The 15243-nt window shown below is 36.2% G+C and overlaps 1 protein-coding gene across 2 annotated transcripts in view; it reads right to left on the bottom strand.

Annotated features, from left to right (window-relative positions):
- Window positions 1-202: 202 nt before the first annotated feature.
- The window catches only part of PIP4P2 (phosphatidylinositol-4,5-bisphosphate 4-phosphatase 2), a 48553-nt gene continuing 33512 nt past the window's right edge, over window positions 203-15243 (bottom strand). For both annotated transcript variants that reach the window (XM_054595691.1, XM_054595692.1), the window contains exons 5-7: window positions 8885-8937; window positions 1273-1363; window positions 203-489 (exon numbers count right to left, since the gene is read on the bottom strand). In XM_054595691.1, the coding sequence (XP_054451666.1) occupies window positions 346-489; window positions 1273-1363; window positions 8885-8937 (288 nt within the window). In that variant the 3' untranslated portion in view covers window positions 203-345. The remainder of the gene's footprint in view (window positions 490-1272; window positions 1364-8884; window positions 8938-15243) is intronic.

Raw genomic sequence — 15243 nt, 5'->3', positions numbered from 1 at the left:
GGGAATACTCACAGATCAGCAAGTAATGGAATAATTGATTTAAAAATGAAAGATGTATTAGATAAAATGCTTGGTGAAAAATCCAAAAATATCTTTAAGACATGTAAACAAACATGAAGAAATTGACTTTATTACTTGGAGCTTGAAAACCTAGCAGCAAAATAAATTATTATTTGCATATAATGTAGTGCAATGACCTTTTATTCATAAAAGACTCCCAAAGTCTTAAAACTTCATACATGAACCAGAATGGAATTCATTACAATAAATTATTTAAAGATGTCCAGAGTAACTTATCAAGAACTGCTAGATACTCTCATCTGCATCGTTTACTCATAAGCAAGCCTATGCAAAACTGTGTTCTGGATAACTCACTCTTATGGCTCCCCAGTAACAAGCTCGGATAAGGCAGATCAAGCCTAAGAGATAAGCAATTGCCCATGAAACATAGGTTGCATGAAATCGCCTTGCAAAATCTTGGGTGCCAACCTGAAATAAGAAGCAACATAAAAATAAAAGGTTGGAAAAAATTTTAAACTATTTGCTTAGAGAATTTGTTTATTTACATGTGATTTTTATGAACTATTATCTCTGGGGCCACAAAATCCCTGTAAAATCTGAATTGGTGTGCTTTTGACTATCACTGGTGGTAAAATTTAATATGATACCAGTAGTTATATCAACTATGAATTTTTATGAAGTAAGCAAAGAAACCCCACTAAAACATATTATCTCTAAAAGGAACTTAATCTATGTAATTACATCTGGCTAATAATATGCAGACAGGTGCAACAATGGTGTATGGAAAGTAAATTGGCAGCAAAACAGATCAAATCCCTTCCTGTCCTCCCGGGATCATCCCCATGTCAACAGCTTAGCTTCAGTCTCCTCTGAAAACAAACCACCCTCATATTGATAATAACCTGTGCTTCACTTAAATAAAGAAAAGAACCTCCAGAGCTGATTGAGTATTGCTTCAGCTTTGGCCAGGGCCAAAGTGGTTCTGCCATTAAGTGAAAACAAATGAACTTTTGTTAATTAGATGGCAAAGTCCCTAATTCAAGGACCTTCAGAAGGGTCTCAAGACACCATTTCCCCTAGATGGGCAAGCTCCACTAAAAACAGGTCCATGGACTGTACTTCCAATTGCCCATAGTCCTTCAGGAGCTTCTGGGTCTGTTATGCCAGGGAGGCAGGCTCTCCAAGCCTCACCATTTGCTTAAGATAACGTTGAGAGGGAAGAATTCTAATAGTGAGGAGAGTAATACTCACAGTTAATCCAACTCCAATGAAAATACAGATCATCCCAATGGTAATATATGCACAGCAGCGTCTTCGTGGAAGAGCAGTACCCACTGAGGAACTGCAAATTCATGAGAGCAAAAGAGAACATTATTTACATGATCACTCTCCATTTTATATTTGTGAGTACTCATCTATGGCTTTAGTAACAGACACACTTCCATTTATTTCTTCAGCTTGAGAGACAAGAACATGCATAAAAATGTCATTTTTAAGGACTAAGATGAATCATAATCATAAATATTGAACTTGAGACATATTATTGTGGCTTTAAAGAAAGTTCAAGCCTTGATCATTGACAATATCCACACACACAAAAAAAACCAGTTTGGTCAATAATGATCTAAGATAAAAATCTGTTTTCAAAAATTGTATTCCAGAGTGAAAAATTAGTACTATCTTACAAATACCATTTGATTTTTTAAAAGCCATCTTGATTTTATGTCAACAATAGAGTTAGAATACTAAATCATGTACCTGAGCATCTGCTTCCAGCAGTCTAATCTACCATGGATTGGCAGCCAATGATGTTTATTAGAATTATTTACTGAATAAGTCAAAGGTTCTTTTTAATTGTTTTTTAAATTTTATTTTTCATTAAAGAAAGAAACTTGGATAGGACGAATTAACATCACTAAAATGTCCATAATACCTAACATAGTCTATAGATTCAACAAAATTCCTATCAAAATACCAATGACATTTTTTATGTAACTAGGACAAATAATCCAAAAATTTACATGGAACCACAAATTGTTCTAAATGGATATCGGAGCAGCTTTTCTGTGGACCAAAAGAAATCAATTTACTGCATTGATTTCAGTGCATGAATTCTGCTTAGAAAACCCATACCAGTTTTCATTACAGCTTAAACAGTCACTACCTCTCAGAAATTCTCCCAAAAAGGAAACAACCTACTGTCCCTCTACAACCCAAGTGCTATCTCATCACAGGAATAAGGCAATGACCAATACATGTATGTGGTATCTGTATGTAATATATAGTATTGTTCTGCATGTGGTAAGACTTTATGTATATGTGTTAAACTTCCGTGACTTGCCTTTTTATTTTCTTGATATTCTACGTGAGACTCTGCCATGTTCACACATGAAGACCCAGTTTATTCATTTATGACTATCCTCCTTTATATGAAAATACCAGTTTATTCTGCCTGTTGATGGATAATCAAGGTTATTTTTAATTAATTTTTTGATATTCTAACAAGGCTGCTTTAAAACTCCCTTAGATTTCCTCATGTACATATGCAGGGATTTCTCAAATATACATCTAGGAATAGAATTGCTGGATTGTATTGTAGATATATCTTCCACTTTAATAAATGTCAAAATTATATACCCACCAAAAGTGTATGGAGTTCCCATTACTCCCCCTCACCCTCCTCAACACTTCCATACTTGGTATTTTTTTCATGTTTGCCAATTTCATGAGTAGGAATGAGATTCCATTGAAGTTTCAATCTGTATATCTCTGATTTCTAGCATGCTGAACATCTTTTCAAATGGGTTTTCTTTTTCTAGTAATTGCTTGTTCATATCTATAGTCCCTTTGTGTTGGGCTTTCTTGGCTTACTGATTCACATGTCAATGTAAGAGAAGTCCAAACCTGTAGGAATTTTTTTGAGTTTATTTGAGCCAAGCTGACAACAATTACCAGAAAGCAAATAAGCTAACCCTACATCTAAAAGAACTAGAGGAACAACAACAAAGCCCAGAGTGAACAGAAAGAAGGAAATAATCAAGATAAGAGCAGAATTCAAATGCAGGCCTTTGCTGTATCTATCATTTTACTTTTTGTCCAAATCCAAAGGTTTCCTCGCTTTGCTTTTTCCTTGCCTCCCTAACCTATCACCAGTGGATTTTATGTAAGCCCCTTATGCTTCCTTTTTTAATTGTAATGTATAAAATAAGGTGCAGAATGGCCATTTTCCGGGGCATTTTCTCAATCTGTTGAGTTTTGTTTCCTGTGAAAACAAATGGACTTTTTAAATTCTCATCAGTTAATTGTCATCAATTTGGCTCAAATAAACTCATAAAAATTTGGATAGGTTTGGACGTTTCTTATGTTGCCAAAACCCAGAATACAGTAGCTTAAGGAAAAGTATATTTCTCTTGCATATAGGAATTTGAAGGTAAATGTACAGCCCAGGGTCAGTAGCTGGCTTGCTCCATGATGCCATTGATTCAGCACGGGTGACAAGTCCCCTGTTGCCACTACCTCTTCCTGCCAATTGTGGAGATAAATATGTATTCTTCAGGTTTACAGGAATGAGAAAGGGATAATCCAAGTCACTCCAGGCCTAAGAGCATGAAATTAAGGGACAGAAGCAAGGAACTATTTGTATTTTATTTAAGTAGAAGACTTTGTTTAGGCAGTGACATAGTTGTGTGTACAGGTGAAAAGAAACATAACAAAGATACCACTAGAGAAGTCAGGCAAATACCTATAGGTGGAGAGCTTATATACCTTACTAAGGAGTCAGTAATTTGTTTTTGGATTTAAGGCAATGGGCCTATAATAAGTCTGTATGGTACACTGATGTCAGTAAGTAGAAAATGCCCCCTCTCAAGATACTCTATATGCCACTGATAGCCAAACCTAGGAAAACAATAGAAATAGCACCTATGTGGATTGTGCAGTGCTTAACCTACACAACTGCACACCACAGCCATGAATTTGAAGCTACTAAAAGATCTGGAAGCCAGAACATTTAAAATTCATATTTGTATTTGAGGACTATCACTCTAGCAAATGGATAGAGAACTGTAAGCCTAAAGGCCAGGAGATACATGAGAAAGCTGTTGTAGTTGTCCTGTAGAGATCTTTTTTTTTAATTAATTAATTTATTTACTTTTTAAATACATTTGTCTCTGCCTTCCCCCCACCTCTTTCCCTTGCCCCCTCCCACCTTCCCTCCCTCAGCTCTTCCCCTTTGGTTTTGTCCATGAGTCCTTGCTATATGTTCCTTGACTTTCCCCTTCCCTTCCCTTTCCCTGCCCCCCCCTTCCCTCTTGTCTCTGTTGATTTCTTTTCCTTTCAGTGTTGCTGGTCATATTTCCCTTGCTTCTTTGCATTGTTGGCTAGGTTCCACTTATAGGTGAGATCATATGGTGTAGAGATCTTGAATGCATGAACTAGTGAGACTAAGAGAACAGAATTAAAATGCCAAACAGAATTGATGGGATTTTCCCCATTTGGATGGTGAATAAAGATTCCTATATAGATTATATAGATTTCTAGCTTGGTCAGCTGGGCAGATGGGGTAACATTCATTAATGTAATAGATTCATCAACACATTAATATAATATATTCATCAATTACAGAATGGGGTTAAGGAATCTGGATATGTTGTGTTTGAGAGGCCTATGGACACCTGGGTTGAAATAACAATAAGTAAAGTAGTGAATGTAGATTATATAGTTATATTTGAAGCTCTGAAGAGTGAGCAGAGGTGATTTAAAGGCATATTGGTTGGGTTTACTGATATGCAAATAACAGGGGAACCTATGAGAAAGTCCAGATGTAATGTGGTCAAGTTATTACCCTGGAGAATAAAAATATTTGACAACTTGGCAGAGAAAGTGAAGTCAACAAAGGTGATAGCAAAGCAAGGATCCAATAAGTGAGAGAAAAATAGGAGAAAATTGTATCTGGAAACTAGGAAAATAATAAATGTTAAAGAAAAAAGCACGATTATCAATAGAACCAAACACTACAGAAAAAACAAGCAGGATGAAGACTGAACAGATCTGTTAGAACTTGCAACTGGGATGTGAATTTTGTCAGAACAAATTCAGTGGCCTAGTGGCTAACTGCACTTTACTACAGAGAGAATGGGGTGCCATGATCACATGAAAGGAAGAGACCTGCTTCATTCTGAGAAGAAAAAATGAAGTGAGCAGATAGAGATAGGTTTCTAAGTAGGACATGAGGGAACAAAGAATTCACAGATAGCCTCAGTCATCTCAGAGAGAAACAAGGCAACTCCTTTGATGAGACAAAGAGTAGTGAGTACAAGCATTTCAGAGGAACAGTAACTATCTACAGATAACTGATTTGGGGGCTAGAGGAGGGAGTTATTCAAGAACACTTTAAAAAGGAATACCAGGTTTAGCTGAAGTGTAAAGCTCTATGTTTGTAAAGAGCTAATTGATATAGAATTTCTTAGCTCTCAGTTATCTTGGGGTGACAGAAGGAAGAAGCCATGGCCATGTTGATCCAAGATTGGTGGTCTGAAAAGCAGATGAATGGATTTGAATTTCAAGGGATGAACACAGACAATCTAGCAAACTTAAAAGTCTCTGTAAATCTTATATGATCAAAATGAACATATCATCTCTCTGCCAGGCACAATTCTAGATTCTGTAATCCATATCCTCGTCATGGTTCTGTAGTCTCTTTGATATGTCACTTTTGACCCCAATCTCTCTCTTATCCCTTCATATTTAATCCTACCTACCACATTTCCTCAACATTTACACTGCCCCCTCTGTTCAAGTAGGTCATCCCACAGGGCATCCCATCATTCTCCACATCATCCCACATACCCCTCCATCCTGGACACCTCCCATGTTCCCTTTCCCTCCAATCTGAATTAGGGGCTCTTCAGAGCAGAGAATGTGGGGCATATCTCCTTCAAAGCATTTACGTCTTTATGGCATTTTTTATTCTCTTTTTTTATACCCACAAGATGAAATTCCTTGAAGGCAAGATTATATATTTTATTTTGTGGACAGTACCTAGAACAGGACTGTTTGTTGAATTCATGAATAATACTAAAAAAAGTACTAAATAGCAAAATAAAAGAGTCTGCTGTTATTTAAAATGGTAGGAGGTGATCCGCAAAGAAGTATATTAATGATATAAAAAAATGATATTTAATGATCATTATCATCACCATCTCTACTAGTCTTAGGCCTGTTAGAACATTTGCATAGAAATGTAACCCAGCTTGTATTTCAGAATTCTAGAACTTCATCCTCTGTCCAGCAGTGGCCACAAGGTGTCCAACTGAAAATGAACCCCAGCATCAGCTACAACCAAGTAGTGATTGCATGAGTAAGAAACAGTGATATGAAAAAGGACTTCTCAGTCTCAGGACTCCTGAGGGAAGCTTTCCCCACATGTCTTATGAGAGTTGCACAGTAATGATTTACTAACTCCTATAACTTAAAAATAATTTCAGGATATTTGTTATCTGTGTTTAAAGAAATAAAATTTTGTATCAGAATCTTACTTTAACAGATGATTCATTCATCATTTTGTTAGGAAGAAAAGCACTCAAAGAAAAAAGAAATCCAGATACAAGCCATGAGTATTCATGTGATAACAGAACATCTGCTCAAATGAATGCCTTGAGGCCTCCCATGTTTAGCATGTGATTCCAGTTCTATCAACATTCATCTAGGATGATGTTTAAGCTTGTTTAGTCCATGTGAATTTCCATGTAAATTGTTCCTTAAATAATTGATAAAGTTTTTCTTCACATTAATACACTGTCTTGTGATATTTTAACCAAACACAGAGTATCTAGACATTCAATACTTCTTTATTATTTGCCGAATATTGCCACTGTTCTAAAATAATTAAACAAGCAAAATCACTTCAGCTAAATCTTAATCCACTCTAACAGTTTCTCCTCTGTAAAATGAGGATAATAATTCTTGCTTTCCTGAATCATGGGACAGATTACGGCTACTATATCTATATCTAAAAGCAATTATCACAGTGCTTAGCATAGAGACTGCTAATCACAAGAAGTCTTTGTTTTTTTAAAAATTTTCTATAGAATTTTAAAAATAGTATTCTCAGTGAAGATATTGACAATTTAATTTTCTTTGTTTTTGTGAAAATACAGATAATGTACAGAAATATGGATCATTCACATATATATTCAAATATGCATATGGGGGTGAATGTCCCTCAAGAATATATTTTTTCTGAATACTTATTTATGGTTATTCACTTTGTTTCTCCATGTGCACACTTCTAGTAGAGTCAACAAAGTCAAGAATTCAGATGTTTAATTTCACAAATAAATAAAAGGAAATATCTGTTCCTATGAAGCTAGAAATAGGCTATAAAGAGTTATTCTCCCGGGGCTATATTTAGCTGGAATCAGTTTTAGCAGAGATAAAGGAAAATATTTTGTTACACATTCTCTACATATCAGACAGTTTTCAATTCTTTTTTCTTAGAACTCATTCTTAGGATTTCTCTGCTATCAGAATAGGTAAGGTATTTATATCATACTAAGAATCACATAAAATAAACTAAGAACTAATATTTTCAATTTTCAAAGCTGAACTGTCAAAACATTCCAGTTTAATTTTTTTTTTTTTTTTTTTACAAAATCTTGTACTGTAGGTGTATTTTTGTAATTCTCTCCCAGTTTAATTTCTTTAAGTTATAATTCACACACATATATAAGTAGAGGATAATAATTTTTAAATTAAAATTTTATTTTCAAAACAGATGCTGTGCAGAACATTGTTAATCCAGCAGGCCTGAGACTGCAGTCCTTAGAAACCTCTGCTTGCTAGGTTGGCTCTTGGCTGGCATCTGGAAACTTAGACCTCTAGAAAGTTCCCACCATTCCCTAACTAAAAAGAGTGGCTTACCATGCCTAAATAGTGAAAACATTATTAATACTGAATGCCCATTTTCCTTCTGGGAGTCTGGAAATGAGGTTTGTGCCATGCAGTAGGTGTCTATGGGACATGCTCCAATAAAAACCACAGACACTGAGTCTCTCATGAGCCTCTCCCATAGATAACATCTCACATGTGTTGCAAAAATTTGTTGCTAGAGGAATTAAGGGAGCCCTGTGTGACTCCAATGGGAGAGAATTCAAAAATTTGCTTCTCCTTCCTCCAAAACTTTCCCCATGTGCCTTTTTCTGTTGTTCATTTGTTTTGTATACTTTCACACTAAAAAATCATAGCTGTGAGTACAAAACACATACTACTAATTCCTCCTAGTCCTCATAGAAATTCATGGAATCTTGGGGTGACTTGGGGACCTCCAACATAGTGGCCATAAAATGTCTTTAATCAAAATATCTCCTATTTTTTCCTATTGTTATATTGTCTTTTATTTTCCTTAAGTACACCATTTAGAAATGAAAAGAAATAGACTCAAGGGAGATGTAAGCTTTGCCATCAGATAATAATCTTCTTAGGCAGGATATGAGAAGAGCTAACAACTACTTATTCTCCTAAATGATAGCCTTTTTAAAAAAATATAAATTTTAGATTATTTTCAATAGATTATAATTTCTTAGGCATTTGAAAATGCTCAGTTTATTGATAATCTTAGTAATTGCTTAGAAATTGATTTCATTTCAGAGAGTGATAATCAAGCCTAATCATTTAAATTTCACAATGAAATATATATTGAGTTTTAAAGATTTCTTTTTTTTTGTCTTGAAAAGCATAAATATATTAAGCATCCATTCAATTCATGGCATACCTTAAATCAAAAATCTACTTAAATGAGAATTCTGAAATTTTTAAATTGTTCTCTAGTATTTCCTAGTAGCATTTCCAATGATAGGGAACTTACATTTTTTTGCAGTGTGGGCATTTTGCCAGAGTGTTGAACCTCAGTTCCATCCACTGTAAAATAAATAAAGAGAGGGATTGAAAAGAAAAACAACTGAAAACAACCCAATCTGATAAGATGTTTCTTTTAGTTCAAATGTCACAGCAAAGGCAATCACCTTCTCATGGTTGTATGATCTTTTCCCTCTGACGCTTCTCCCTCTGCCTTAAAATAAACTTTGTAATTCCCATCTGAAACAGTTCCCATGATTTTTCCAAGGTTCTGACGCAATTTGGGCTTGCTTTACAAAGAAAACTGAATGTACTGCTATAATTAGGGTCATTTCTTTCAGAATTATGTCTTAGTTCACTCCCAAAGTATAAAAACTTATTATCTTCAAAGTTATTTTTCCTTTAAATCTTGAGAACTAACCTTTTAAATACATGAATATTTAGATTTATTACTAAAATGAAGGTATTTATTCTATGAATGTGGGAAATGCACAAAGTAAATAAACTAAACAAATTAGATACATGTAGACCTCAGGTCAGGAAGCTGCTTCCTATTCTGTTCTTGCTTAGTATATGACACAAAACACACTCCTGTGATGCAACCTTCTCCTTCAATTTCCTTCTCTGTACATGTAAGTACTAAAACAGGCTACCTTCTTCACAGAAGTGTTCTTCAGATACTTCAGATGGATTACTGGTAGCAAGATCACTGGTTGAAAGAATGTACAATATAAATTTAAAGTAAGCTTTTATCACACAAAAAAAATTAAATGCCTTTCTCACCTTCCATCTTGTTAGCTTTTCTATTTATTTTAATTAGTTTTTAAAATTTATTTCTATTGTTCAAATACATTTGTCTCCATGTACTCCCCACCACTCTCCCCTGCCCCATCCACCCCCAACTCCCCGCCTCAATCTTTCTCCACCTAGGCTTCGTCCATGTGTCCTTAACACATATTCCTTGATCTGACCCTTCCCCTTTAACTTCCCACTACCGCCTCCCTCCCTCCCTCCCATCCCTGTTGGTTTCTTCTTTCTTTCAAAGTTGCTGGTCATATGTTCCTAGTCTGCATGCTTTGCTGATTAGGTCCACTTACAGGTGAGATCAAAAGGTATTTGTCTTTCACTGCTGGGCTTATTTCACTTAGCATAATGCTTTCCAGTTCCATCCATTCTGTGGCGAAGGATCGTAGCTCTTTCTTTCCACTGCATAGTATTCCACTGTGTAAATGTCCCTTACTTTTGTGATCCACTCATTTATTGATGGGCACTTAGGTTGTTTCCAGGACTTCCTTTTTTTGTAAATAATGCTGATATGAACATTGGGGTGCATAGGTTCTTTTGAATTGCTGTTTTGGGATTTTTAAGGTATAATCCCAGCAGTGGAATTGTGGGGCAGTTCCACTTTTAGATTTTTGAGGAAACTCCAAACTGTTATCCACAGTGGCTGCACCATTCTGCATTCCCACCAACAGTGTATGAGGGTTCCCTTTTCTCCACAACCTCGCCAGCAACTGTTGTTTGTTGATTTATTTCTGATGTCATTTTGTCCGAGGTGAAGTGGTATCTCATTGTGGTTTTAATTTGCATTTCTCTGATGGCTAGTGATGATGAGCATCCTTTTGTATGTCTCTGGGCCCTGTGTAATGTCCTCTTTGGAGAAGTGTTGGTTGAGGTCCTTTGCGCATTTTTCAACTGGATTGTTCTCTTCCTGGAGTGGAGTTGTATGAGTTCTTTATGTATTTTGGAGACCAAACCCCTGTCTGAGGTATCATTGGCAAATATATTTTCCCATATGGTTGGTTCCCTTTTCATTTTGATGATTTATTTTAACCATACAGAGGCTTCTTATTTTGATGAAGTCCATTTGTTTATTCTCACCATTATGTCCCTTGCTCTAGGGGATTGATTTATCGGTGAAAATATTGCTGCATGGGATATCTGAGACTTGCCTGCCCATGTTCTCCTCTAAGACTTTTATGGTGTCGTGGCTTCCATTTAAGGCTTTACCCATCTCGAGTTTATTTTTGTGTACGGGGTAAGTTGGTGGTCAAACTTCAATTTTTTGCAAGCAGCTGGCCAGCTCTCCCAACACCATCTGTTGAAGAGGCTATTTTTACTCCATTTTATGTTTCTGTCCCCTTTATCAAATAGTAATTGACCAAAGAGTCATGGGTTTATTTCTGGGCTCTCCATTCTGTTCCATTGATCTATGTGTCTGTTCTTATGCCAGTACCAGACTGTTTTGATTACAGTGGCCTTGTAGTATAGCTTGATGTCAGGTAATGTGATCCCTCCTCCTTTGTTTTTCTTTCTCAAAATTGCTGCAGCTATTTGGGGTCATTAATGGTACCATATAAATATTTTAAATGTTTGTTCTATGTCTGTGAAATACATCATTGGTATTTTAATAGGGATTGCGTTGAATCTATAAATTGCTTTGTGTAGTATGGACATTTTGATGATGTTAATTCTTCCAAAGAACATGGTATGTGCTTCCATTTATTCCTGTCTTCCTTAATGTCTTTCTTCAGTGTTGTCTAGTTTTCTGTGTACAGGTCTTTTGCTTCCTTGGATAAGTTTATTCCTACGTACTTTATTTTTTTTATGCCGTAGAAAAGGGGATTCTTTACCCTGACTTCTGCTTCTGATAATTCATTTTTGCGGTACAAAAATGCCTTCGATTTCTAAATATTGACTTTGTATCCTGCTGTTTGCCAAAATCACTTATTAAAAGAAGTAGTTTTTTTGTGGATTCTATGGGGTTTTGCATGTATACTATCATGTCATCTGCAAACAATGATAGTTGTACTTCCTCCTTTCCAATTTGGGTGCCTTTTATTTCTTCTTCTTGTCTGATCGCGGTGGCTAGGACTTCCAATACTATGTTGAATAGAAGTGGTGAAAGCAGACATCCTTGTCTTGTTCCTGATCTTAGAGGGAAAGTTTTCAGTTTTTGAATATTGAGCATGATGTTGGCTGTAGGTTTTTCATATGTGGCCATTATTATGTTGAGGTATGGACCCCCTTTACTGCCACTCTGCTGAGTGTTTTTATCATAAATGGACCCTATACCTTATCAAATGCTTTTTCTGCATCTATTGATACGATCATGTGGTTTTTGTCTTTCCCAGTGCTTATGTGATGAATTATGATTATTGACTTGCAAATATTGAAGCATCCTTACATCCCTGGGATGAATCCCACTTGATCATGGTGGACAATCTTCTTAATGTATTCCTGGATGCGGTTGCCAATATTTTGTTGGAGATTTTAGTGTCTATGATCAGCAATACTTGCCCGTAGTTTTCTTTCTTGATTGTGTCTTTATCTGGTTTGGGGATTAGGATGATGCTGGTCTCATAAAAAGACTATGGGAATCCTCCCTATTCTTGGATTTTTTAGAATAGTCTGAGAAGGACAAGGGTTAGCTCTTCCTGAAATGTTTTGTAAAATTCTCCCGTTAAACCATCCAATCCAGAGCTTTTTTGTGCTGGGAATTTTTTGATGACTGTTGCAATTTCCCCAGCTGGTCTATGACTGTTTAGGCTTTCTGCTTCTTCTTCACTCAGTGTTGGAAAGTTATATTTTTCTAGAAATTTGTCCATTTCATCAAGGTTTTCAAAATTCACGGCATATCATTTTTCATAGTAATTTCTTACGATCCTTTGTATTTCTCTGGTATCAGTTATTATTTCTCCTCTTTCATTTCTGATATTATTTATTTGGGTCTTCTCCCTCTTTTTCTTGATTTGTATGCTTAAAGGCTTGTCGATTTTGTTTATCTTTTCAAAGAACCACCTCCTGGATTGATTGATCCTTTGAATTGTTCTTTTAGTCTCTATGCCATTCAGTTCTGCTCTGATCTTGATTCTTTCCTTCCTTCTACTTGCTCTAGGCTTTGTTGGTTGTTGTTTTACCCTTCTAGAACTTGGAGGCTTAGGTCGTTTATTTAAAAAGTTTCTATATTTTTTAGGTAGGCCTATATTGCTATGAACTTCCCTCTCAGGACAGCCTTTGCTGTGTCTCATAGGTTTTGGACTGTTGTGTGTTCATTTTCATTTGTTTCCAGATCTTTTTGAGTTCTTTGAGCTCATTATGACTCATTCATTGTTTAACAGCATGCTAGTCAGTCCCCATGAGTTGGATTGTTTTTGAGTTTTTTCCTTCAGGTTCGTTTCTGGTTTCAAGCCCTTGTGGTCTGAGAAAATCTTTGTTATGGTTTCGATTTTCCTGAAAATGCTGAGGCTTGTGTTGTGTCCTATCGTGTGGTCTATCTTTGAAAATGTTCCTTGTCCTTTTGAAAAGAATGTGTATTTTGCTTGTTTGGGATGAAAGGTTCTATATATATCAGTTAAGTCCATTTGATCGAATGCATCGTTCAATTCCACAATATCCTTGTTGATGTTTTGTTTGGAAGATCTGTCCCTTTTTGACAGTGGGGTGTTAACATCCCCTACTATCAGTGTGTTGCTGTCTACATCTTTCTTGAAGTCCTCCAAGATTTTCCTTATATACTTGGGTGCTCCTAAGTTGGGTGCATATATGTTTACAATGTTAATGTGTTCCTGATGGATTCTTCCTTTGAGTATTATGAAGTGTCCTTCTGGGTCTCTTTTTTATGACCTTTGTTTTGAAATCTATTTTGTCTGATATAAGTATTGCTGTCCCTGTTTTTTTCCTTGTCCATTTGCTTTGGGTGGTTTTCCCATCCCTTTACTCTCAGTGTGTGCAGGTCCTTTGTTCTGAGGTGGGTCTCTTGCGGGCAGCATATGTATGCTCATGTATTCTTGTCCATTCAGCTATCCAATGTCTTTCGACTGGGGCATTTAATCCATTTACATTTAAAGTTATTATTGATAGGTACTTACTCCTTTTTTCCTTTGTACCCGTGATCCTCTCTTTCTCACTCTTTTTCTTCATCTTCTTAAAGTAGTCCCTTCAGCATATCATGTAGTGCAGGTTTGGTGGAGGTGTATTCTTTTAGCCTTCTTTTGTCTGGGAAACTCCTTGCTTCACCTTCCGTTTTAATTGAGAGCCTTGCTGGGTATAGTCGTCTTGGCTGCAGGCCCTTGCTTGTCATTACTTGGAATATTTCTTGCCATTCCCTTCTGGCTTGTAGGGGTGCTTCTGTTGAGAAGTCAGATGCTATCTGGATCGGGGCTTCTTTGTAGATTACTACCTGTTTCTCCCTTGCTGCACTTAGGATTCTCTCTTTGTCTTTGTTATTTGCCATTTTAATGATGATGTGTCTTGAAGTGGGGCTTCATTGGGTTCCCCTTGAATGGGACGCTCTGTGCTTCCTGGACTTGCATGACTTTTTCTCTCCTCCATTTAGGGAATTTTTCCGTCATTACTTTTTCAAACAGGTTCTCTATCCCTCGTACCTCTTCTCCTTCTGGTATCCTTATTATATGGATATTATTATGTTTCAGGTTGTCCTGCATTTCCCTAAATGCCTCTTCGTGCTTTTTTGAGTCTTTTTTCATTTCCTTGCTACTTCTGGGTGCTTTTCTCTACATTGTCCTCCAGCTCATTGATTCGATCCTCTTCTTCATTGAGCGTGCTTTGTATTCCTTCTACTGCGCTCTTCAGTTCAGAAATTGTTATTCTTCATTTCCTCCTGCCTCTTATGGACTGTTTCTGTGTTTTCTTTCATGCTTATATAATTTGCAAAAAGTTTCTCATAGGTTCCCTGTAGTTTTTGGTAATTCTCTTTGATCTACTGAGGTCACTGAGCTTCCTTAGAACTGTTGTATTGAACTCAGTATCTGACAGTTTACTTGCCTCTATTTCATTTAGTTCTATCTCCGGGTTTCCTCCTTTCCCTTCAGCTAGTGGGCATTTCTTATTCCTCACATCATTTGTGAGATTTTGTCTTTAACTTCTGCTTCTTAAATTGGCTCAAAAATATGTATTGAGAGAGTTCAGGCATATGGCTAAGTGCTGGGGAGAGATGAAAACACAGTCCTTGCTCTCATTGGTTTTTCTAATCTAATAGGAGGAAAAAGACAATTAAAACAAGAATTATATGAAATAGAGTATTCTTAGTGCACACATAGAAGTGCCTAGCCTAGAGGAAGTGACATCATCCTAAGAGCAGTAGAATGCTTTGTATGGATTTACAATTAATTCTGCATGTATGGATTCTATACACAGAGTGGAATGCATGGGAGCAAGCCTGGGGAAGCACAAGAGAAATTTGATTTTTATCATTCAGAAATGTTGTGATCATGGTCATGAATAGCGTAAAGAATTAGAGGCAGAATTAACTATATGTACTGATAATAGGGTAGATAAGGGACTGAAGAATAACAATCAAAGACAACTATTTAAAAAGTTTATATTTAATTTTTTTAAATCACCTGG

The sequence above is a fragment of the Pteronotus mesoamericanus genome, unplaced genomic scaffold (assembly GCF_021234165.1).
Source record: "Pteronotus mesoamericanus isolate MK-2021 breed Mesoamerican mustached bat unplaced genomic scaffold, CSHL_Meso_final scaffold_54, whole genome shotgun sequence".
NCBI classification, from domain to species: domain Eukaryota; kingdom Metazoa; phylum Chordata; class Mammalia; order Chiroptera; family Mormoopidae; genus Pteronotus; species Pteronotus mesoamericanus.
The sequence above is the reverse complement of the archived record's forward strand: the minus strand, read 5'-3'. Positions and strand labels throughout refer to the sequence as shown.